This window comes from Hyaena hyaena, unplaced genomic scaffold, assembly GCF_003009895.1.
Source record: "Hyaena hyaena isolate Hyena2069 unplaced genomic scaffold, ASM300989v1 scaffold_1013, whole genome shotgun sequence".
In the NCBI taxonomy this organism is placed as follows: domain Eukaryota; kingdom Metazoa; phylum Chordata; class Mammalia; order Carnivora; family Hyaenidae; genus Hyaena; species Hyaena hyaena.
The window spans coordinates 379058-405859 of record NW_024081648.1 but is presented as its reverse complement, the minus strand read 5'-3'; the positions used below and the strand labels follow the sequence as shown (position 1 = coordinate 405859).

The following is a 26802-nucleotide window of genomic DNA, read 5'->3' as shown; positions in this document are numbered from 1 at the left end:
CAAACAAGTATTTTAATATCTCTACATCTTTGCCAGTACTTGTTATTATCTTTTCTTTTTTAAATTTTTTAAATGTATGAGACACACAGAGCGTGAGCAGGGGAGGATCAGAGAGAGAGGGAGACACAGAATCCGAAGCAGGCTCCAGGCTCTGAGCTGTCAGCACAGAGCCCGACACAGGGCTCGAACCCACGAACTGTGAGATCATGACCTGAGCTGAAGTTGGCCACTCAGCTGAGCCACCCAGATGCCTCTCTTTTTTTAAAAGTATGTAATACTACCCCCTAATGAGTATAACATGGTATATCACTGGGGTTTTGATTCGCATTTCCCTAATAATTAGTGGTGGTTATCATATTTTCATGTGCTTATTGGCCATTTGTATATCTTTTTTGGAGATATTCCTATTCGAGTTCTTTGCCCATTTCTGAATTGGTTTGTTTGCTTTATGCTGTTATAGGATTAATATTTGAAAATATATATTCACAAAACATATATACACACACATATATAATGACTTGTGGGAAAAAGCTCATGATATGTTCGTTCGTTCGTTCATTCATTCATTCATCAAATATTTGTTGGCTGTATACTATGTGCCAGACCCTATCCTAGATTCTGGGTCTATAGCAGTACATAAGACAGAGTAGCTGTGTTCTCACAGGATATGTTCTTGAATGGGAAGATAGGTGAGTAGTCAAATAACAAATGAGAATTTAAGTGCTAAAACACAACCACTAAGTACTGGGGAGGCTACTTTAGATTGAATGGTCAGTAAAGGCCTCTGAAGATGAGACCTGAATAAAAAGTAAAATTCAGGCATTTGAAGATCTGGGAGACAGTGTTCCATGCTGAGGTAACAACAAGAACAAAAAGGTGAGAATGATAAGTTTGAGAGTTTGAGGAGTTTGAAGAAAAGAAAGAACAGCTTGTTAAGCAGGGAAAAAAGTAAGTGAACTTTACACGAGTAATATGGTCACAATTCTGTGATTAGAAGTTATTTTAATTGTGTTCTCTATATTTATAAGCAAGATGCTGAATAAGACTTTTTTTTTCATTTTAGTAGTCACACAGTATCCCTCAAGTCCCAAGTAGATGATAAAACACCAAGGATCTATAGCCTCCTTTTTCAGAGTTTACCAAAAAGTGGCCAACATGGTCCTAGGATCTCCTGCCCACCTGCCTCTATCTAATATATATTCAGAAAGGAGTCACTAAGATTATTAATCATAGGTTCAGGGCAGAATGCTCTAGTTTCTTCTCCTTTACCCCATGGTAAAATAATTCTCCCCAGAGAACTGTGAAAGCCCATGATGACATATCGTAGCGGAGTTCCTTACTCCCGCTGTCTGGCAAAGCAAGAATGAGCTCCCTGTGGGCTGTGTGTGTAGGGGTGTGTGTGTGTATTCAAAAGACAGCCTGGCTTGAACTGTTCTGAAGGTATCCTGCACAGAAGAAAGACAAAATGAAGGGTAGAGAACCAAGCAAAAGAGAATATGAGATATGGGAATGGAGCTTGGCATGGGTCTCATGCCTGTCCAGGGAACTGCAAAGTTCGGAGGTCTCTATTGAGTCTATAAAGAACCTACCTACAAATAGGCCTCAAGGAAGAGACAGTACTCAGACATTTGTGACATAAAGAACTTCAGTCTCCAAAAGGCAAGATTTTATGACAGCCCTTTATCCTCACTTCTGCCCGGACCCTGAAAACCACAAGCATGAGAGCAGGATATGAAGGGAGACTAATAGAAGAAACTATACCCTTCCCTTTATAATGTAGGTCTTAAGCCAAGGGTCAGGAATGAATTGTAAGGAAGGAAAAAACAGTGAATGGATGCAACACTGAAGTTCTGAATTGGAGTAGCCTTTTCTTCATACCCAAAATAAAGTCTAATTTAACGAAATGACACAGTTCTTATAACTGAAAGTGACTAGAAAGTTACAGAATCTCATAGGGAGCTGAAAGAAAAGAAGAAGATCTGATAGAGCATGTATGAAGTCAGTGACTGGATGAAAATTAAAGCTCTTTCCTGTCTGTACTCTCAAAGAGCTCAGCCATCCAACAAACCAGTTAGTTATATACTTGCCAGAAAAAGTTAGTCGAGTGACCTAACTGTAAAGATACTACGAAATGAATGTGTATTCAAACAACGTGAGAGCCAATACAGAAAATCAACAAAAGCAAATGTTGGTTTTATGAAAAGAACACTGAAATTGATAAACCTTTAGAAAGACTGACCAAGAAAAGGAGAGAGAGGAATCAAATTACTGAAACCAGGAATAAAAGAGGGGATATTACCATGGATGGTGCAGAAATTCTGAAACTGATTAAACAGAAATAGAAAATCTCAGGAGACCTACAACAAATAACAAGACAGAATCAGTAGTCAAAATCTCCTACAAAAATAACCCCAGATGGCTTCAAGGGTAAAGTCTATGAAACATTTAAAGAATTAACATCAATCCCTTATAAACTCTTCCAAAAAAACAGAAGAAAAAGGAACACTTCCCAACTCAATATAGGAGTCCAGAATTACCACAATTATCAACATTAGCCAATATCATGAGAAATGAAATCTATAGGCCAGTATCTCTAATGAATATAGGTACACAAATAGTCGACAAAATACTAGCAAACTGACACTCGAAGCATATAAAAAGGATTACACACTACAACTAAATAGGATTTACCCCAGGAACACAATTAATGTAAAAGAATAAAAAAAAAATCATATTATAGTCTCTATAAACAAAGAATACACATTTGGCAAAATCCAGTACCTTCTCATGATAAAATTTAAAAAATCAATAAACTAGAAATAGAAGAGAATTTCTCCAACCTGAAGAAGGTTATCTGCAAAAGCCCCAGAGATAACATCATACTTAGTGATGAGTGACTGAATGGGATCCCTCTAAGATCATCAATAAAATAAGGATGTCTACTTTTGCCACTTTTATTCCACACTGCACTAGAGATTCTAATCAGGGCAATTAGACAAGAAAAAAATAAATAAATGACAGCCAGTATAAAAGAATAAAGAACACTATATTTGCGGACGACATAATCCTGTGTATAGAAAATCCTGAGAAATTTGCAAAAAAAATTATAATGTGTTCAGCAAGGTTGAAGGATACAAAATTAATGCACAAAAGTAAGTTGCATTTCTATATACTTCTAATAAACAATTTGAAAAGGAAATTAGGGAAATGACTTTTTATAGAATCAAAAAGATGAAAATACTTAGGAATAATTTGACAAAAGCATAAGACTTGTAAACTGAAAATTACTAATATTACTGAAAGAAATTAAAGAAGAATAAGCTAAAGTGTTTACAGAGCTACTCCCAGAACACTGAAGAGACTGAGGACTTTGAAGCAAGAAGCTAAAAATTGGAGTTGGGGGTATAACTGCGCATTTGGAGGTCAATCCATACCCTCTCCCTATCTATCCTGTTAGAGAACACTCCCAGCAGAGGGATATCCAAATATTCTTCTCTGGAGAAATCTAACAGCTCCCCTCAAAAATGTCTTATGTCTACTTTTTTACTTCCCCCAAAAATACCTGTCTCCTTGGCCATCTAATAAAGCTCAGCCATTTGCCAAGACTTGCTCAAGTACATAGAGCTTCAAACCAGTTTTAACACTTACTTTTAAGTACATAAGCCAAGGATCAGTAGATAAAAGAAAAAATCCTCTAGCATGAAAGGGAAAACACACACAAACACCCCATAAACAGAAAAAGTAACCTGGAGGAAAGCAGAGATAATTTAGCTTTTAGGAAAAAAAAAACTAAAAAAACAATACACTCTTTACTATTCTTGGAAAAAAAAACAACTAAAAAAATACTCTATTTACTATTCTTAGAGATATGCAAGACATAGCTTCTGCAAACAGATAATGCTGTGGAAAAAACCACCACCAAGAAACAGAAAATCCTAAAATGAAAAATATGATTGTGATAAAACACTGATGGAACAGAATAATGAACTCAAGGTAATCTTTTAAAGAATAGAATAAAAAGATAAAGGACAGAAAACATGATGAGAGAGAGATGAATCCAGGATGTTCAACATTCAGCTAACAGAAATTCTAGAAAATGTGAACAGAGAAAATATGGAGAAATCATCCAAGATATAATAATTTCCCAGAATTGAGGGACATGAATCTCTAGTCTGAAGAACCCACTAATCATCAGCACAATGAATTAAAAAAATGCACACAAAGGCACATCATTGTTAAATTTCAAAATACTGAAAAACAACAGAATGAAACAAAGAAAAATCAGGTCATGTATGAACAAACAAGAATTACAATGGCACTGGACTTAATAGAACTGGATTCAAGAGTAACATCTTCTGAGTTTTAAAAGGTAGGATTTATATTCTCAGCTAAACAATCAAATAGAGCGCAGAAAATATACGTCTGCAAATACAAAGAGAAATCATTCCTCATACACATTTCTTGTGAAATAACAAGAGGACCCGTTCCAGCAAGACCAGGCTGCTGTCAACCCAGGACAGCAACAAAGGGAGGCGCTCCTGTGCTAACAGGACGGCAGCCAGAGTGGAAGGCAGGCAGGCCTCACTGAAGCAGGAAGACCTATGGCCCGGAGACAGAACTCTCCAGGAAAATAAACATGACTTACTGGACGAGTTTTTGGTTTAAAACATTCATACACATACATGCAAAAAAAATCAAGGTAAAGACAGGAAGAGAAAAGGAATTCCAGCAACTGCTGGATGGAAGGAGAGAAAAGCTGTTCTAGAAAATAAAATGCAATGAACTGAAACTAGACCAATTTTTACACTGGGAAGAGAGTCAGGAAGTCAGTAGGTAAGGCCTACACTGGATAATCCAATAAACTGCAGAATGATGATATTATTAAGAAATGTGGAAGACTACCCAAATACATAGCAACCAAGATGAAAAACAACTGCTTCTAGTAAGCCAAAGGTGGAATACAGCAAGGTTGGCAGTTAATTTTTCGATTACATCATCTTTAGGTACCTGATTAAAATACTGTACATATATTAACTTGATAAAAATGAAAAATAAAAACTTTAAAATACTTAAAACGTTTTGGTCGCAGTGAGGTTTTTATTTTCTTAACTATTTAACCAGAATTTGTCTGAATTTAGTGATTTAAAGTGCTTACAATGAAATCCAAAGCCTTACCCCAAAGGGATTACAAATAGTACATGGTTACTCCCCCAACCAATCCCTAAGAGTTTTAGCAATAAGATCACTCACTGAAAATTAAACCTCAAAATATACTAGATTCAAGTAGAGAAACTCAAAAATTCATTGAAAAGAGAGAGAGTGACATTAGGCTAAGGATTAATCCAGAACACCTTAATGGCATTAAAGTACCTAAAGAAATACTGTTAATGAAAAGGGAGCTTGGACAGCAAAAAAAGTACAGAAAGAAGAGTTATATAAGGTGAAAATGGCTGGTCTCCTGCATTGTTCAGAGGAAAGAGCATGTATATTACCTCATGCAAAGGCCCACACATATCCAAAATAAAGACAAATGTATATTAGCTCTTATAAGACTATGACATCATCTAACTCTTTAATGTGATTTCATTCTTAAAAGCATACTTCTGACATTATTTAACTTTCCATGTAAATATGCGAATACGGAATAAATGCAAAGATGACAAAATGAATGCTTGGCTCATGTAATGGTTATTATACTTCCCCCATCAGTATTTTTATTTTATATGTCAACCTTTATAACCTTAATTAATGCTGCCTGCTCTGGAAGATTCCTGCTGCTGATGTGCTATCAAAAAATCAGGTTTACGACCTTGTAGGACAGGGCTACCAGCGAAAATGCACAAAATTCACAAAGGAATTGCCATACTGGAAGTATCTGAGGATGCAGGTTTCCCTCTTTCCTTTATGGTAAAGTGGGTAAAAAATACAACTTTTCAGACAGACATCAGTGGTACAAGAAAATACACAGTGAATGCTGATTTCTGCCACAACTCCTAGTACTTGCATTTAACTAACATCTCTGGACTCAGGAGTTTGGAGAAATAACTGCTGCGGGACAGCAAGCCGACAGGGCTACAGTGTTATTTCAAGACAGCTGTAGAGTCACCGAGTTTTTCAGTATCTTCTACTTGCCTTCCTATTTTCTAAATAAAAAATTATTTAGAAATAAAAACATAATCTGTTCCACCTACTCTTTGATGCCAATAACAAAAAGAAAAGAGAGAAAACTTACATGGCACTGTAGTTCCAAATCTAGTGGGATTCAACACTATGAACCTGTTTTTCAAGCTTCTTCGTCCCACCCCTTGAGCTCCTATCAACACTAATGTCTTTCTCTGGAAAGGAGGCATTTTGGCTACCTCCTCATATATCTGGATTTCATGACGATCAAATTCTAAATGAAAAAGGAAATGGAAAATTGTCATATTCACTTCACTTACCTTTTAGATGGATGATAAACCTCTACAATTTTGTTCAGTAAGGGCCAGGTTGTCTCAACAAGTAAATATCACTTGAACTGTACTTAGTATAGATTTATTTTTATAAATTTGGTAAAGTACAATAAATTATTTTCAATCTTGATTTAAATATCTGTTTCTATACATTTGCCCTTAAAAATTTGGCTAAGGAAGCTAGAAAGAGGCCATGTTTTATCTTCATCATATATTCTATCCATTAAACCCTTTCTTATCAACTTGTTGTAGAAATAATTCTTTTAATATATATAATCAAACTGCAAATTCTCTTTTATAATTTGTTCAGGCAAAAAGTGTGTATCCGATATAAAGGACAGTGGTATAACTAGTGTGGCTGCTTAAATAAGTCCCATAGAATGAGTACGGCCTTAAAATAATATAAAAGAACAAATACCATGTGCTGACTCAACAAATACCAGTTTGATTAACAAAATGCACACAAACGTATTGATAATTAAGCATTAAGATTCTAAATTTATGTACAAAATAAAATTTTGGATCCGAACTATTTTCAGTCAAAATATACTCCAAAATTAAATCTTAGTCCATGAGAAAATTACAAGGTTTCTATTTTGCAAAAAAGCTTTAAGGACATGTATTTAATAAATAAGGCCAAAGTGAAGTTAATAAGTATATTATCTGTTATTAGGATTATAACTCTCAATCTGTAGTAATAAGACTTCTTTCTTAGGTTATTATCTTAACAGCAACTCTTTATTTGCACAGTTTCTCCACAGTAGATTAAACCAATATTGAGAGAATCTCTTTTCCCTTCATTTTATTATTATTACTATTATTATTCCCTTTTTAGTGTGCTATTTAGCTTAGTACCAGTAGAGAAGCAGCTCTGACGTCCAGCAAGTACTTTAAAAAATTATCAATTCCTTTCAGAAGGCCTTTTCATTCAAAGAGCTGCATTTCACTCCTATCTGTCTCTATAACTGAAAAGAATAACTGTCATATTTACCTTTAAGTCTAAAAGATTTAAGAGAGACTCCTACTAGATCAGACTAAGATTTGTTTGGTCTAGTACTGTTTTCCCAAAAATATCATGGACAATGTTATAACAGAATAGAGCTGCCCTAAATCATAACTCTTTTAATATCTTCATAAAGGCATTTCTTTGGAAATGACACATAAATCACCATCAAAGTTCTCTGAACAAAAAATTTTAATAACATTGTTCCTTCACTGATATAATCGTAAATCCTAACCAATTCATTTCATTGTAAATTATACTCATAGAATAAAACACACTGATGACAGTATAAGCATACCTAACATAAATTTAAATAATGTCTCCCTATTATATTGGGCCATGTGTTCAAGTGAGAACCCCGTACAATTAGGTATTCATCTGAATTAGTTTCTTTTAAAATTATGTATTTAGAGTTTATGCCACATTAATTAATGATATAAAGCTATCTCACTTGGACTTCTCAAAAAGTATTTAAAACATACCTGCATTTCTGGTTGTGAGATACATCATCTTTTTCTTCTTTTTGCTACTTATGGTTCCACAAAAAGGTCCTGAAGGATTACAAGACAAATATAACTTAAAACAGTGTGTCAGAATATGATAAAACTGCCCTATGATATTCTATAGGGGTGGAAGTGTTGTGTCCTACAAAGCAGAAGGGGGCAGAAGTGAGTTGAGCCACTGAATTCTGATACTATACCAGCAGGTGGCAGAAAGGGATCAAAGAGTTTACTTTTGAGAGAGTTAGATTCAAGTAGAGGGGCTGGATTGATTTCAGATACGTTTTAAGTAAATTATTTGCTGATTCAGAGGAAAGAGGCAAAGAAAGGTAACCACAAAGGACTATTTGTTACACACTGTGTTTAAGCTCATCACCTGAATTGTCCCAGTCTCTTCTAACAAATGCCTTTCTCTTCTCTTCCAGGAACTGGCTTGGAATGAGACCAGCACTTCCTCCCTCTTTTACGTGGCTAGCCTAGAATCAAATGAATTGTATATCTTGATGACCAAAATTTGAGACCATATTCTAATAAGCAGGACAATCAACAGTTAGTAAAAATATATCACATTTGTTCTTAAAAGCTGACCTTGAGATTTAAATTCATGGCACTGTCAGTAAATATATTTAAACACTTAGCACTAAGGAATAATCAACTGGCACCTAATCAATCTGCAATCTGGTATTGAAACTTGGGGACCAAAACACAAACGTACATAGGATCTTTAAATTACACCAAATTTTTACTCATAATGCTAAGTTAGTCAAAGAATGGAAAGGATAAAAACTATTTTATTTCTTAATAGGACATTCACTTAGGACCCTTGGTAAGGTAAGGTATTCACTACCAACTGTAATCCTACGAGCCAGAGAGAGAGAGAGAGAAAGGGGGAGGGAAGGAGGGACACAGAGGGAGCGAAGGATGGGGAGGAGGGGGATCTGAATATCTTAAGTTTAAAATAGGTAAAATTACACTTAACTGTAAAGAAACTAATTTTGGGGACACCTGGGTGGCTCAGTCAGTTGAGTATTTGACTTCAGCTCAGGTCATGATCTCAGTTTGTGAGTTTGAGCCCCTGCATCAGGCTCTGTGCTGACAAGTCAGAGCCTAGAGCCTGCTTTGGATTCTGTGTCTTCCTCTCTCTCTGCCCCTCCCCCGCTCTCGCTCTCTATCAAAAATAAACAAACATTAAAAAATTTTAAAAAAAGGAACTAAGTTTTGAAATCCCAAAAAGTGCTATTTTAGAATAGCGGCGGGAAAACTGGATGCTAGTGGCTTATCCCACGAAGTTAGTATCTTTATCTTTATAACTAGCATAGGAAAATCTGGTATCATTTTTAGCAATTAACATCCTGAAAAACAGAATTAAAGTAATAGATTACCAAAATGCAAGAAAGGACTGAAATAACGGTAACAGTATGAGAAGACAGAACTGAAAGATGACATTCACAGAAAGGGGAACAAAAGAAAAGTTTTCTCAAAGAGTTCAATAAAGGAAACAACCACAGAAAGTTTTTTTGATCAGAGTTCTAAGAAATTCAGTGGAGATCTCTCAAGATTACAGACTCCTTTTAACGATTTTTTAGTTCTGTCACCTCACAGTGCACTTGTACATAATAATGTCTTAATGTAACTTTAAGGACACATTAGTAAGATTGTTCTCATTATTCATTCCCCCTTAGAAGTCAATATAACTTATCAGAGTTAATGTGAGTTACTACTATCTCCATTTACTTTTTAGAGTTTAGAGGTAGGTCCTGGATCCCTTCCTCATATACCTTGCTTTTTAATGAGACTGTACATTGTTCTGACAGTATAAGGGATTTTAAACTTTCTGATTTGTCAGATTCTCCAACTTAAAAAAAATTTTTTTAATGTTTTACTTCTGAGAGAGAGAGAGAGAGAGAGAGAAAGAGAGCAGGGGAGGGTCAGAGAGAGAGGGAGACACAGAATCTGAAACAGGCTCCAGGCTCTGAGCTGGCTGTCAGGATAGAGCTCGACGCGGGGCTTGAACCCATGAACCTAAGCCGAAGCTGGTCGCTTGACCGACTGAGCCACCCAGGCGCCCCTCTCCAACTCTGAATACTGTGGTTGTTAGCTGGTGTAAACAGTTACAAAAGCAGGCTTATTACTCCTGTTAGAGATTTCTGAAAGCTGTATCAGGGGAAAGGAAAAAGAACATGATTACACAGATCTTTAAAAAATGAAGTAGGGGTGGGGCGCCTGGATGGCTCAGTGGGTTAAGTGACCAACTCTTGATTTTTCAGCTCAGGTCATGATTTCAGGATTCTTAAGATTGTGAGATCGACCCCTGCATCAGGCATTGTGCTGAGAGAATGGAGCCTGCTTGGGATTCTCTCTCTCTCTCTCTCTCTCTCTCTCTCTCTCTGTCCCTCCCCTGCTTGCACGCACTTTCTCTCTCAAAATAAACACACATTAAAAAGAAAATAAGAAAATCAAATCAAGGGAAAATACGGTGATAACACATATCCCTTTCCATATACGCAGATTTCAACCAAGACCAATTAACGCTGATCATAAAGCAAACCTTGATTTCTCAATAACTGGGAATAGGTGGAAAATAGATTTAAGAGGTTAAGAAACTTATGTTTTATTTGCCATGAATGTACATATATAGAGAGGACACAAGAGAGAGATGCTACTCTCCACATAAACACTTCTAGTTAAAACAAGCAAATACTAAGAAGGGATGACCCCAAGTGAGCTGTTCTTGCCCAATATCATATTTTACTGCAGTCACTGATGTGGAAGAACCAACTGATCTGATTCCTAAACCAATGGAATATCTCCACAGTCTAGTTAATTCTGCATTTATTAACAGCTACTCACAAATTCCCTCTCAATTTGATCTTCTGTCCACAAAATTAGCAGCCATGAAGCAGGAGCTGTTCATGCAGGAAAAATCATTGGAACAAATGCTAATACCTTCTTCCTGAATATTCAGCTATTGGCCAGATCTAAGATTGAAAATAAAAAAGCAGTTGAGGAAATTTGAGAAGCATACTAACCTGCCACCAGTTTGGATCTTCTCTGTTTACAATTTGAAGAATTTCTCCTTTTGAAAACTTCAATCCTGCTTCTTTGCAGGGTATCAGGTTATCATTGTATGGATTATAATCAAAATGACATTTCACAAATACCTAAAATACATAGCACAATTTAAGACAGTATAGGGGTATCATTTGTCACTAGATTTTTGAAACCTTTTTCAAATATCTGTGATTTAATAGTAATTGGAAATGTGTTTAGTACTTCAGCTAAGGAACTTGTTCCATTCAAATAAAAATCAATTTCTAGACATTAATACTTTGGTATCAGAAAAGAAAAAAATAAACATTAGTACTACAATTAAAATTTTGTTTCTATTTTAACTTCTAATCTTAAATCAGTAGAGTTTGACAATCATTTTATTCGACCATTCTTACACTTTCCTTCAATCTTTTCACATGATTTTCTACATAATGCTGCATAAATTTAAATGCAGTTAAATGCTGCTTTCTGATTAATATCCAGAAACAATATATGCAGCTGGTTTAAGGCATATATTTCAGATACATCAGAACCATTTTTTGTTTTTAGGACTGACTTTACGAAAGAGCCCTGAAACCAAAGTTAAACAACGAAAGTTCATATTCAAGTCACACCTGAAATACAGTTAGTAACTTAGTAACTTAAAAAAAATAAAAAAACAACTTTCATCACTGGTAATATATAGTTTTTAATTACACTGATTTACACTGGCCAAAATGAGGGTGGAAAATATTTTTTGAAATCATCTTATTCTAATTTAAATAATTAGCATTAAATAAATTGTAAGAAAAATACTGAAAATGCCTTGAAACTACTTCCCAACTTAAATTCACTGAACCGTACAAATTTCTTTAAAATATATTAATAAAAAAAGTGTGTCAGTTACCACTATTAGTTACTATCTCCAATAACTGGAATATTTTGCCTATTCACTTTAAATTCTATTAGGCATTTTCAGTATTTGATGGCAATTTCAGAATGATTATATTCTTAAAACTTTTCATGCATATTTATAAAAATTCAAATTTTATCTACTGAAGAAATGATTTGGCATTAATCAGGTAAACTTTAACAAGCAGAAAAGCACAAAATTAGTCAAAATGACAATGTTATCAAACTTCTACAAATGTAACCAAACTAGCTATTCAGGTAACACAAGCAGATAGATATTATTATTAGTGGGGTAAAATATAACGTGATGGATGCATATTAAAATCATTTAGAAGTAACTAAGTCTGGGTACATGTGACAAAATTTTAGTTATCTACAATTAGATGATTTTGATAGAAAGCATTCAGAACATTTTCAATAACTTTGGAAAGGCTAAGTATTGTTTAAAAAAATCAGTAAGCCAATAATTCTTTTGATATACAATTATAGAAATATTCAAAAAGCAAGCATACAAACAATATTAAGATTGCTAAAATGTGACAACTGGCTAAATTGACAATGGCATGCAGCTCAATGTTTTGGCAATGGAAAAAAAGAACCCAATTATTAAGTTTATTTAATCAAGGTAAATTTAGTTGGCTGATAAGACAGAAAAACTGGAGTACCAGAGAATGTCCTGGAATGACATCATACCTGACGGACGTGTGCTGGATGCCTCTCCATACTGACGCAACTCTAAAAATATATTTTTCATTGTATAAATAAAGCCAGACTTTAAACTAATAATAAATTAACAAAATATAAACAAACTACTGGCCCATTTTATTACTTCACTCTTCTGGTAAAGTAACTACTCCCCTAAGTAATTATCCATAGAGTATATATAATACCTGAGAATTATAAATGACAGAAACAAAAACATGGAGGTGCTTGAGATGAGGCAGAGAAAATGGATGGGTATGTAAAGTTGTAAAAATACTTAGATACTCATTATTTTTCAAGAAAGCTACACCAAATGAATAGTAAGAGCATCCTGTCATTTAACCAGGAATGTGTTTATCATTCTTATCTGTGGGACAACATACATATTGTAACCGTAAGTTCAGATTTTCTGAGATACTCCAAATTTTAAATATCTATTCTCTTATTCTCATCAAATTGTTCTGGAAATGTCATTACTTATGGAAGAAAACCCATCACTCAAAAGTAAAAAGATTTCTAGAGGGAACAATTCTTATTTTTTCATTTATTAAACTAATTTTAGAACATTACTCTCAAAAAAAAATAACATTACTCTCATGCTCAAAATCTCAGATTAACCTGGTTTTACTTCGAATTTTAAAAATCTATCTGAAAAATTAAAGAAGGTTTTGATCTAAACATTCTGTAATGATCTTAAGAGTTATTAGAGATTTGACTAGATTCAGTATGATTATAACTTATTAAGTACATTGTATAGTGTTTTACTTTAGACCATATATTAATGGTTCATTCATTACTAAGTTACTAAACACAACCTACTAAAATATGTGAATCTCATATTCTTATCACTAAAAGAAAAAAACTGAATGACCAATAATCTAAAGTACATACAACAAAGAACAGGAAGTACAAATGGCTTTTACACACAAGAGATATTCAATATCACTCAAAACAAAACTGTATTTTAATAACATTTTCTTCCTCTCAGATTAGCAGAAATCCAAATATTTGATAACATTTTGTAGACAGGACTATGGACCAACAGGCATTTTCCTAACAGGCTAGTGGAAGATCTGGTTTAATCCCTTTGGAGAACAATTTTGACAAAAGCTATCAGAATTACAAATGCAAAAATCCTGACCTTGTAATCCACCTCTGGGAATGTATTAAACAGCAATGTTGCTCAGACATATTCAAAATGACTTATGTACAAGACTATTAACTGCTAAATTATTCCTAATAGCAAAAGATTAGAAGCAACCTAATTGTTTAATACTAGGGAACTGGTTAAATAAATGATGGTAAATTTATGTGATGTAACTAACACTGCACAGCTATTAAAAAGGGTGGGGAGGTGGTGGTATGTGTCAAGAGGCAGTCTATGTACCAACAAAGAAAGATCTTAAACACACATGGTTACGTGAAAGAAACCAAGGTTCAAAGTAGTGTGTACACAGTTTACATAGTGTAAACTTTTCATGCAAAAGGAGGTGGAAGGGGAATAATTATATATAATTTTTACCTCCTTGGATATAAATAAACTCTAGAAAGATAAACTAATAGCATAATTTCTTTTTTCAAAAATGTTTATTTATATGGGGGGAGGCAGGACAGTGTGCACAGGGGAGGGGCAAAAAGAGAAGGAGAGCGAGAATCCCAAGCAGGCTTCGCACTGACTACACAGGGGTCGATCCCATGGACCATGAGATCATGACCTGAGCTGAAATCAAGAGTCCGATGCTTAACTGATGAAGCCACTCAGGCGCCCCATAATAGCATGGTTTCTTATGGGGAGTGAGAACTAGGTTGGCAGCGGATTAGAAGAGAGATTTCAACTGAATACCTATTTCTTAAATTTTGAAACATGGGAATGATTCATCTATTTAAAAATTAAATTCTTATTGTAATAAAAGATGATTCCCACTTCTGACTAAGATGAAGGAATAAAGGAGCCTCCAGCTTGAAACAACTAAAATAATGGACAAAGTTTTACAACGATTTTTAAAGACATAAGACAAGGAAGTCAGCAATCCCTAAAAGTTGGAAACAAACAAGGTGAACTATTCAGTTGCCCTAGCTAACTGCATAAAGAAAATTTCCATGTTGCAACTCAGGAAGGGAGAATCTAGGTAGAGCCTGGCAGTCTCCAAGTTGAGGAGATGAGTTGGGTGACCAGGGAGACGGGGTAGCAAGAGGGTACAGAATAATCAGTGAGGAAAGGGTTGCACAGAGAAATGGCTCAAGAACTGCAGAGCACTTCCTCCAGTCTTCACCAGGGTGCTGATCTGTGCAGGGGTATAAGGAACTACTCAAACTCACATAAAGAACTAGCATGATAGGGAGCAATAGCAGCAGGTCATATAGGGTTAGGAATAGTTTCTGTTCTCATCAAGGTGAGTGGAAAAATCCTGTAATTCATGAGGCATTGAATAGTCAGAAGGATTATGCCTTAGACTTACTCCTGCTCTGGCTGCACCTAAAGCTTAAAAAGCAAGATCTGAAAGGATTAAACTGCTCTCAAGTAACTTAAGTATCCTGAAAAAAGTTTAAGAAAAATTCTTAGATACAAAAATATCCAGCATTCAATAAGGTAAAATTTGTGATGTCTGACAGCTAATCAAAAATAACCAGGCATGCAAATAAGCAGGAAAATATAATCTAAAATGTAGGAAAAAATCTATTAACAATGATACAGAGAAAAAGTGATCCAGAAATGATAAATATGATAGAATTAGTAGAAAAGGACTTTAAATAAATGAACAGAGTATCACTGAGCAATGAGACAACTTCAAGGAGCCTAATGTATGTGGAAGTGATAGCATCAAAGAGCAGGAGAAACAGGAATAGTAAAATAGTCTGAAGAGATAATAGTCAAAATTTTTTCCAAAGGTGATGAAAGAAATATTCCTTTTAACAAATGGCACTAGAAGATTTGGTATCTGTGTGCATTCCCACTTTCACCCATATCTTACCCCTTATACAAAAGCTCGTAGAGTAAATGGATCCTAGAACTAGATGTAAAGCATAAAACTATACAACTTTCAGAAAAAATTACAGAAGAAAATCTTATGACATTAGGCTATACAAAAATATTTTACACAGAACACAAGCATGATCTGTAAAAGAAAACAAGGAAAAATTAGACTTCATCAAAATTAAGAACTGCTGCTCTTTATACTACACTGTTAAGAGAATGAAAAGATAAGCCTTTTCACTGTGAGAAAATCCTTATAAATCATAATTCTGATAAAATACTTACATTAAAGAAGCATAAAGAACTCCCAAAACAAAATAAAAAACAACTCAACAAAAAAGAATGAGACTTGAAAACAAATCATCAAAATAGAAATTAAAAAATAAGCCAACGAAAAGATGCTCAATATTAGATAGTCATTACGAAATGCAAATTAAAATCATATTGAGATACGACTATGCACCTTTGGAGTGTATAAAATTACAAGGGCTGACCATACCAAATGTTGGTGAAGATGTACAGTATGCTGACTGGAATGTATATTGGTACAACCACTTCTGAAAATAGTTTGGACTTCTTTAAAAGCTCAAATATGTACCTACCATGACCCAATCCTTCAATCCTAGGTGTTCATCCAAGGAACTTACATGTAAATGTCTACAGCACCTTTTATTTACAATAGCCTCAAACTGGAAACAATAGAAGTGTTCATCAGCCAGTTAATGGATAAACTGGTACAACCAAGCAATGGAATACTACTCAACAATAGAAAGGAATCAACTGCTAATACACATAAAAAGATAGATGAATCCCAGAAGAATTATGCTGAGTGAAAGAAGGCAATTAAAAAAAAAAAAAAACCACCCAGCAAAGTAAAGATTCATGTTGCATGCTTTCATTTATATAAAAATAAGGAAAAAGTAAACTATAGAAACAGAATGCAGAGTAGTGCTTGTCTGGAATGCAGGGGAGAAATTTCTGGATGTGATATATACATATATATGTTATTTTGATTGTGCTAATGGTTTCAGAGGTATGTATGTGTATGTGTCTACATTTACCAAATTGTACACTTTAAATATATGCTATTTATAGAAGATTTATCTCAAAGGTATTTTTTAAAAGTTTACTTGTTTTGAGTGACAGAGCAAGAGCGAGTGACAGCAAGGGAGGGGCAGAGAGAGACAGAGGGTGAGAGACAATCCCAAGCAGGCTTCACGCTCAGCATGGAGTTTGACATGGGGCTTGGTCTCACAACTGTGATATCATGACCTGAGCCAACAGCAAGAGTCAGACACTTAACCAACGGAGCCGCCCAGGCACACCTCAAAGATATTTTTTAAAAGTAAAGATAAAAACTGTAAAAGTATGAGGCACTTGGGTTGCTCAAGTCAAAGTGTCTGACTCTTGGTTTTGGCTCAGGTCATGACCTCACGACTTGAGTTCGTGGCTTGTGCCAGGTTCTGCACTGAGGTGTAACACTTGCTTGGGATTCTCTCTTCCTCTCTTTCTGTCCCTCCACCCCCTCAAAAGTAAATAAACATTTTTTAAAACTATACATTATGTACTGAAAAAATAAAATATTGCACAGAATTATGCTGGGCCTGTGCAAATGATAATTAATAGGAGAAAATAAATTAAATGGATGAAATGGCTGGAGAAACAGCTCTACCATGACCCTTATGTGAAATCAGAAGGTGGGTGGTAATTTCTTTGAGAAAATAATTGTTTGAACATAGAGCAAGAGTTTCTCACACACCCTCATTCTCAACACATATTTTCAGGTCCATTTGAATTTGCAATCAGACTGAGTGACAAGGTGGTAAATGCAGCAATCAGAGTTGCTATGAAGTTCCCTATGACAATAGCAGGATGATTGAGGAAGGATGTTATTTTCCTAAAGATTTTCCAAGTTACATGAACTCCTCTTACTCAGTTAAATGATGCCACACACACATTTTGAAATGAGCAGGGAGGCTAAAACATGTGTTTGGTTAAAAAAGCTTTGAGGGACAATTCACACTCCTATTTGGTAAATATCCATCTGTGGGCCACACACTTAAGCTTCTATCAAAAAATTTATTTTAAAAAAATCTATTAAACTACACTGTTCAAATTTATAGTAATTATTCTTAATTTACATCACACTTGATTTATTGGTTCATGCAAAACCTATTTGTGTTTATTTCCTTTAACTATGTGACAAATAGCCATAAATTATACTCAAAACAGGCTAGAACCCTAAGTGGGCCTCCTCTCTCATTCCATCCATTTCATCACTCTGGCTTCCCCAGCTAGGGTAACCCTTATCCTGAATCCTGTGCTCATTAACACTTTGCTTTCCTTTTGTATAGTTTTATTGTGTACATATAGGCATTCTTTAAAACTATGTATTTAATTATTTTAAACATTAAAAGTAGCATCACACTGTAGCATACAATTTTTTGATATTTACATGCTTCTTGTTTCCAGTTGTACATACGTATGAATTGCTCTAGGAAATTACTGTGTTTGGATATATGTGAACACTCAACTCTGACAACGCTGAACTCTACCCAGTATGCTTATACTAACTTACATCATCACCAGCTGTGTAGAAGAGATACTGTAGAATCACGTGTACATGTTTTGCCAACTGAATCGTATAAAATGGTATTTCACACTGATTTTTCAGTATCTTTTCATATATTCACTGATACTGTGTCTCCTTTTACTTGATTTGTGTATGTAAAGTGACAGGAAAATAACTTTATATGTTATCCGCATTTAATAAACAATTTCATTCACTGAATAGTCTCTCCTCACTGAAAGATTTATCATCTTATCAAAGAAGTACATGTGATAGCTCTCTTTCTGAACTCTTTATTCCAATGATCATTCTATCTGTTCCTAGGCCAATACCAAGGTACTTAATTCCTACATATGAGTAATGCCACATTCCTACTTTTCTGCCTCAAAAGTGTCTCAGCTATTCATCCTATCAAATACTTTGAACAACCTTACTGGAATTTGTATGGAATTTCACTGAATCTAAAAGTTTCTGAGGAAAACTGACATCTTCATAATATCGTATTCCTGTCCATGAACATGATATATTTATTTAGATCATCATAATTTGTGTGTGTGTGTGTGTGTGTGTGTGTGTGTGTAGAGGCCTTGAATATTTCTGTCAGATTTATTCCTAGACATAAATATGACCTTCTCTGACTCTACAGCAAACAATATTTGTCTTAGTTACATTTCTTGATGTTTGTTGATGACATGCAAAAATGGAGGTGACTTATGCATATTAATCTTATTTTCAAATATCTTGCTAAACTCTCTTGTTTCTAATAATTTATAGTCTTGGGGTGTTCTATGCAAAGAAAAATCATGCTACTTGAAAATACTAAGTTTTATTTTTTCCTTTCCAAACTTTTTGCTTCTATAATTTGTCTTTTTCTACTTATGAAACTCTCAATAAAATATTAAATAGAAGAAGTGCTAGTGAACATCATTCCTAGCTCTTACTTTCTTAACTAGGTAAAGACTTTATTAATCACTCTTTAAACTTTATATTCTGGCTTCTTTGGCTTAACTAACTACAAACAAATAATTGTGTACATGCAATAACTAAAGAACAGAATTTAAAATACTATAGGTTTCTATATTTTAACATTTTATATATTCATCCTAAACAAAAAATTTTAAAGCAGTCTAAACTATTGAAGTTTTATTATTTTTTAAACAAATTTAGTCAATTGCCTCATTATTGGAAGCCTCATCAAAATTCTGAAGATCACCCTTCTCTCCAATAGCAAGTGGTGCTTTTCCATCCAGCCACTGTAATATCCTTAAGCTTCGCAATACCAAGTTAGTCTAAGAAGCCGGTGGCATTTCTGTCAGCTGCTGTGTCTTGGCATGGCTGGTAATGATAAAAATGTTTGCTTCTAGAGATGTTTGAACATTGGGATTATTAAAATAAATAATCATTCCCTAGTCTGCAAATATACTTACCTCCTTAATATCAGAAATACTGTTCATTTACCAATGTACAATAATGTCTGAAGTCTGGGAAGCTTTTCTTAAGTTTATGATAGGTTCTTACATCTTGTTGGAGTGGAAATGAGGCTTCGTGGAAGAGTGGGGTTGCACCCAAGTGGTCTTAGGCAGACCAGCTGAGAGTTCAGTTCCTGATGTTAAAGAGAATGATTCTAATATTCAACTATTCAGAATAGTATTTTTTTTTTAAGTAAGATTAAAGAATTCCTTCTTCTCAATTTACTCATCTTTTTTTTTTTTTTTAATTTTTTTTAATGTTTTATTTATTTCTAGGAGAGAGAGAGACAGCGTGAGCAGGGGAGGGTCAGAGAGAGAGGGAGTCACAGACTCTGGAACAGGCTCCAGGCTCTGAGCTGGCAGTCAGCACAGAGCCCGACGCGGGGCTCGAACCCACGAACCGTGAGATCATGACCTGAGTGAAAGTCGGACGCTTAACCAACTAAGCCACCTAGGCGCCCCTCAATTTACTTATCTTTTAAAAAATCATGAATATGTATTAAATATTACCAAATTCTGCATCGAGGTTTTTCTCTTTAAATCTGCTAATGTGCTTGGTTACATATATTGATTTCCAATATGAAACCATCCTAGCACACATGGGACAAATCCAGCTTGGACATATCTTTCTTATATATCATAAAATTTCCTTTGCTGATATTTTGTTGAAAATATTTACATGCATACCCTTGAATGAAATCGAACTATAATTTATTTTCTTATGTTTTTGGTACCTAGGTCATGGTGACCTTAAAGATGAATAAGAGAATTCCTATCAGTTTGACTTTAATGAACAAATGGAATTATAAGCAGCCTCTGGGAACCAAGCTTTTATGTAAGTCGAGGAACTTCAGAATTAGCTACAACTTCTAATTCACTTGGGCCTCAAATTTAAAATTATAGATCCTTAGGTCTCACGAAAATTTCTGAATTTTTAATAAGCACCTCAAATGATTCTGATAAAAATGATCTACTGCTCATGCTCTGAAAATCACCACCCGGCAGGGGGGGCTCCCGGCTTCGCTTTGCTCTCACAAGCAGTTCAGAGGAAGAGTAAAGATAGGCCCACTAGGGATACATGGTGGAGTTTCTACCGGAAGAGCTTAAGAGGCTAAACGCTCTTGCCTCTACATAACTCCTCTTAGGAAAGATGACCATAGTTTGCTCAGGACAGTCACTGGTAATGCCTATTGTTCCAACATAATCAGTAATCATTTCCTTACTCACTTTAAACACTTTAGATAGGTTTTATTTAGCTCTCCTTTGGAAGCTTTCATAGTATAGTCTCTTTTCTTTTTTATCATAGGATAGATAGGCCTGAGAACAGCCTCAGGCTTGGATGACCTCTCCTAACCCATTAAATCTTTTCTCCCAGTTCTAAAGACTAGTAGAAGAGTTTGAGAAGGCATGGGATGGGGATAAATTTATACCTAAGACAGGACTAAATATACTGGCATTTCACACGATTCACACCAGTTCACAAGGTATAGAATTTATGGGAATTTGAGCCAAAGTGCTAACATGTAACATATCAATATTATAAAAATTTATCTTGCCTATAAAAGTCCATGACAGCCTTGGTAAACTGGTAAGAATCCTGATTTAAACCATGGGGCGGGGGTGGGGGGAGGAACTTCCCAACTATCACAACATAATAAAAATAATAAATAAGTCTTAAATTCTACTTTTCCATACTATTCAGGTCCAAATGGAAATGTGCCAATTGAAAAATGCAGGTAGTCTGAGAGGTACTAGTGATGTGAAATATCTAATTTCAAATACTCATTTCTTTCATGATTCTTTTCTCTGAAGACAAGGTCTCTACCTTCACCCCAACTAAAGTTCATTACAAGTCTATTTATTTTCAGAAGTCAAATATACATAATAAAATTCAAGACTAAATATTCTGTCCTAGTGAGGAGGATAGTGGTGGAGTAGGAAGAGCCTAGGCTTGCCTTATCCTACAAATACAATTACATAACGATCAAATCATCCTAAATACACCAGAAATCTACCTTAAGAGTGACAAAACAAATTCCACAACTAAAGGTAGAGAAGAGGCCACACTGAAGAAGGTAGGAAGTATGGAGACAAGACCTAGAGAGAAAGGGATCCTGGTCATTGCGGTGGGGAGGGAGCCATGGTCACGGAGGAGGGAAGAGACAGACAAGCACACAGGGAAGCCTATGGGGAAAATGAATCCCTGTAGCAACTGGCTTGGAAAGGGACAGCATCCAAATTTCATGAGTTGTTGCAACCAGTGAGTCGGAAATAAAGCCTGGGGTTGTAAAGGTTAGCATCCTTACCTCTGGGAGAACTCAGAACTACCCTATCCTTCAACGAACAATGTAAAACAGACATTCAACATGTTATTTCAAAGAATTATATGGAAATATAAAAACCAGACTTTTAAATTCTCATTGAAAATAAGACCACTGGCAGTATCTTATGTAAAAACTTATAATTTCACTTACTCAGGAAACAATAAATTTGTGGAATAAGGTTGAATAATTAAAGGCATCAATCTGAAACACGGATATTTCCTATGTCTACATTATCTAGGTCTGAAAACCCTCTCCTCAGTTCTAACACCCCCCCCCCCCATGATTGCCAAATCTTTTTCAGCAATCGCTTTGTTACTTTTCTTTCTCTACAATTCTGTTACACCACCATTACCTCGTCATCATCATCACAATAATAGCAGCAGCCATGTGTTGAGTGCTATGCGTCAGGTACTGCTATGAGAGTATGAATTAACTCATTTAATCCTCATATCATCTTTTGAGAAAATAAATATTATCCCTAACATACATGAGACAATGAAGCACAAGAGAGGCTAAGCTAGTAAGTGGCAGCATTTGTATTTCAACTCAGTGTTAATTTTCCATTAGAGTTGTCTCACAAATCACCTTCTCACACCTCCAAAACTCTGCTTCTGGGTTACATGAAATAACTTCTCTCCTTTTGGAAGTTCACTTAACATGATGAAGCTAGATGGTAAGTGTCATTAAAACATTCCTCTGTTCAACAATCTATGTTACCCAAAAGTTAGTTACAAAAATCAGGTCAAATGTGTACAAACCAGGTATTGAAGATTTTTCTCAATCCTCTCTGGCCACATTCCCAATTTAGCCAATCACATGAACACTAAGCAAGAGCTAATTGGAGCTATCTATATCTTATCCTCTCACAGGGCCTAATACAATGCCCAGGACGGGTGTCAAAAATGTTTGCTAGATTAATGACTAAAAGGTTTCATGATTTTTCAGATGTCTACCTGTAGATTCTGTAATGCTAAGGTTCACAGTGTTCACAAAGACATTTCTTTATTCCTTCCTTATAAGATTGTTTTAATTATTTAAAAAGTCAAAAATTCACTCATGACAAAATAAGGCAATTCAGAACATTGAAATCATAGTCTTCTCTTTAGCAAAAAAGTAGCAACCGGCAGTTATACCCAACAATGTGATTAAAGAAAAGAACGTATTTTTAATATTACGAAGAATTTTACTACTAACCTGTTGAGGAGTTATGGTATCTCTATAGCTTGGTAAAATTTTTAGGGTGACACTTCCACTAATATTTTTCAGTAATTCTTGCAATTCCTTTGGATTGTTTCCAACCTCATGGCCATTGACTTCTTTAATGATATCTCCCACATGAAGCAGACCTTGTCGATCTATCATTCCTCCATGAAGAATTCGAGCGATTACTAGGTCATTATTTTCAACTCTAAATGTTACACCCTAAAGGAAATTAAAAAAAAAAAAAACAGAATTATCACTGGTTTTATATTAGGAACAAATCTTAAATATTTATATGTGTATAAGAAAATAGTTCTAAAAGTAGGTAAGTGAATTGTTCCTACCTTTTCTCATGTTCTCTCTTCTCCCAATGTTCTACTTTTTTAAATACTTTTTACTTTTTTAAAAATAAGTAAACACTTATTTTTTTTCCTGTATGATGCATTTTATTTTATTTTTATTTATTTATTTATTTTTTTTACAAATAGTTTATTGTCAAATTAGTTTCCACATAACACTCAGTGCTCATCCCCACAAGTGTCCTCCTCCATGCCCATCCCTCCTCCCCCCCACATCCATCAGTCCTCAGTTTTTGTCAGCATTCAAGAGTCTCTCATGGTTTGCCTCTCTCCCTTTCCCCCACCATTTCCGCCCTTCTTCTCCCCCTTGTTCCTCCGTCAAGTTCCTCCTAATCCTCCTATACGTGCAAACATATGATATTTGTCCTTCTCTGCCTGACTTATTTCGCTCAGCATAACACCCTCAAGGTCCATCCATGTTGCTACACATGGCCAGATTTCATTGTTTCTCATTGCCATGTAGTATTCCATGGTATAGATAAACCACATCTTCTTGATCCATTCATCTGTTGATGGACACTTAGGCTCTTTCCATGTTTTAGCTATTGTGGAGAGTGCTGCTATGAACATTGGGGTACATGTGCTCCTATGCCTCAGCATTTCTGTATCCCTTGGGTAAATTCCTAGCAGTGCTATTGCTGGGTCATAAGGGAGTTCTATTGTTAGTTTCCTGAGGAACCTCCACACTGTTTTCCAGAGGGGCTGTACCAGTTTACATTCCCACCAACAGTGTAGGAGGGTGCCCGTTTCTCCACATCCTCGCCAGCATCTAGAGTTCTCTGATTTGCTCATTTTAGCCACTCTGACTGGCGTGAGGTGGTATCTCAGTGTGGTTTTGATTTGTATTTCCCTGATGAGGAGGGATGCTGAGCATCGTTTCATGTGTCTGTTGGCCATCTGGATGTCCTCTTTGGAGAAGTGTCTGTTCATGTCTTCTGCCCATTTCTTCACTGGGTTGTTTGTTTTTCGGGCGTGTAGTTTGGTGAGTTCCTTATAGATTCTGGATATTAACCCTTTATCTGATATGTCATTTGCAACTATCTTTTCCCATTCCGTTGGTTGCCTATTAATTTTCTGGGTTGTTTCCTTGGCTGTGCAGAAGCTTTTAATCTTGATGAGGTCCCAATCATTTATTTTTGCTCTTGATTCCGTTGCTTTTGGGGATGTGTCAAGTAAGAAGCTGCTGCGGTGGAGGTCAAGGAGGTTGTTTCCTGCTTTCTCCTCTATGAGTAAACACTTATTTTTGAGAGAGAGAGAGAGCATGCAAGCAGTCAGAGAGAGAAGGGGAGAGAAGATCTGAAGTGGGCTCTACATTGATTTCAGTGCAGTGCTCAAATTAGAACTTGCAAACTATTAAGATGATGACCTGAGCCAAAGGTGGACACTTAACCTACTGAGCCACCAGGCACTCCACCTCTCTCAATATTCCAATCTTATTAAACCATGGGCAATTGTGCCGACATTTAACACACCCCATTAAAAAGGACTTCCAGGAAAATTTCATTCCACAGAACAAAAAGAAGCTCAAAGGAGAAGAAAAAGTATTTATGCATTCTAATGGCCTTTTTCCCAGCTTTTTTCCTTATAATCAGGACCTAGATATAATAGCTTTAGCAAGGAATAGAAGACTTCACTATTTACAGAGTCTTACTATGCCTTCAATTTTATTTTTAATGTTCATTTATTTTTGAGAGACAGAGAAAGAGACAGAGAGAGAAACAGAGACAGAGCATGAGTGAAGGAGGGGCAGAGAGAGGGAGAAACAGAAGCCAAAGCAGGCTCCAGACTCTGAGCTGTCAGTACATAGCCAGACATGGGGTCCAAACTCACGAACTGTGAGATCATGATCTGAACTCAAGTCACACACTTAACTGACTAAGCCACCCAGGAGCCCCAATGCCTTCATTTTTAAATAACTTTCTTCTGTATTTTGATACTATAATTAGCAAGCAACTTGAGTTCATTTCTTCAAAGGGATGAAAGAAATGGAGTATAGTTATTTCCTGTAATTTTTGCTGACCATTATCAAATTTCTGGCCTCTATTTCAGCTTAACTTTTTTTTTGGTTTAATTCTGTAGGCTATATTAAATGGAGAGAGCTTCAGTTGTGTATTTACATACAAGCCAAAAAACACTGATAAAACAGATAAACATGAATTAAAATTTTCATAATACAAATTAGGAAAAAAAAAGAGACAATGTATAAACCACAAATATGTCAGATTTCAAATTTTAAAAGGCATTGATATGTCTACTCACCAATGGCTCCCCAGCTCTTTTGTGAATACCAAGAATACGTATGGCATCTACTGGTAATAACTGATTATTGATAGAAGAATTATTCATTTCTGGGCTTGATGGAGGTGAATCATAACATTTTGATGCCACAATATCATGGGCCTCCAAGAGTGACTATAAGGGTTCAAAACAGCCTGTGGTTATTAATTACTGATGGACTAAGTCATTAAAAAGTAAGAGTTAATTAGCCAAGTGGAGTGCTAAAACATTCCAAGGCACACGTTATTAAATTCTAAAATAGGAGTTAAATCAAAGGCAACAGAATCTTCTAAAGAAATATAAATAGTTTCAGTAACATAAACAGTATTATATTTCTTGTTTTAAAAGATTTGCAGAGATTGATGGAGCTTTAGAATTTTTTTTTTAAAGTGTTCAGTGGAAACTGACCCTAGTCTTCAAAAATGTGGTGCACAGAAGGCACTGACTTTCACTGCTGCCATTATCATCAGCAATATCATTCAATATCTATCATCAATCCCTGTTTATTAGGCATCATACAAATTCAAATGGGACAGACCCTCATTTTTACTCTAAAACTGTTACGTTAGTAATACCATAGATTCTTCACATGTACAAAATGTCTTCTAAAAAGATATCCAATAGAAAATGGATAAATATCTGCATATCAGTGATGAGAGATGGTCTATCACTGAGAAAGGCTTAGTCTATAAAATATATATCTTAAGGGGAAAAAAACTAATGAGCTAGTAATGGTCCTGAATATAATTTTACCTCCTACATTTACTATGTATACGCTATCATCAAGGAGGACTTTGATCTAGCTTTCTAGGAATTTCTTACAATTATTTGTGTATTTTAGTTTTTCATTTATACTGTAATTGTGTATATCCAACATAAAACTGAGTCAAAAAATTAACTTTTTGAGTGGGTGAAATGCAAATTCAAAGACAAATAAAAACAGAAAGAAGGAAGAAAATGTCAACAGATTCAGAATAGAAGCAATCAAGATATGAGCTTAATTGGTAATTTCTGGTCATTTCATGAAAATA

General features: G+C 35.2%; 1 protein-coding gene across 3 annotated transcripts in view; it reads right to left on the bottom strand.

Annotated features, from left to right (window-relative positions):
• The window catches only part of MPP6 (membrane palmitoylated protein 6), a 101782-nt gene that overhangs the window by 12544 nt on the left and 62436 nt on the right, over window positions 1–26802 (bottom strand). For 2 of the 3 annotated variants that reach the window (XM_039221787.1, XM_039221788.1), the window contains exons 4-10: window positions 25754–25906; window positions 23130–23357; window positions 12591–12632; window positions 10985–11116; window positions 8332–8431; window positions 7938–8006; window positions 6233–6394 (exon numbers count right to left, since the gene is read on the bottom strand). In XM_039221787.1, coding sequence (XP_039077718.1) covers window positions 6233–6394; window positions 7938–8006; window positions 8332–8431; window positions 10985–11116; window positions 12591–12632; window positions 23130–23357; window positions 25754–25906 — 886 coding nt within the window. The remainder of the gene's footprint in view (window positions 1–6232; window positions 6395–7937; window positions 8007–8331; window positions 8432–10984; window positions 11117–12590; window positions 12633–23129; window positions 23358–25753; window positions 25907–26802) is intronic. The other variant, XM_039221789.1, reaches the window with a different exon arrangement.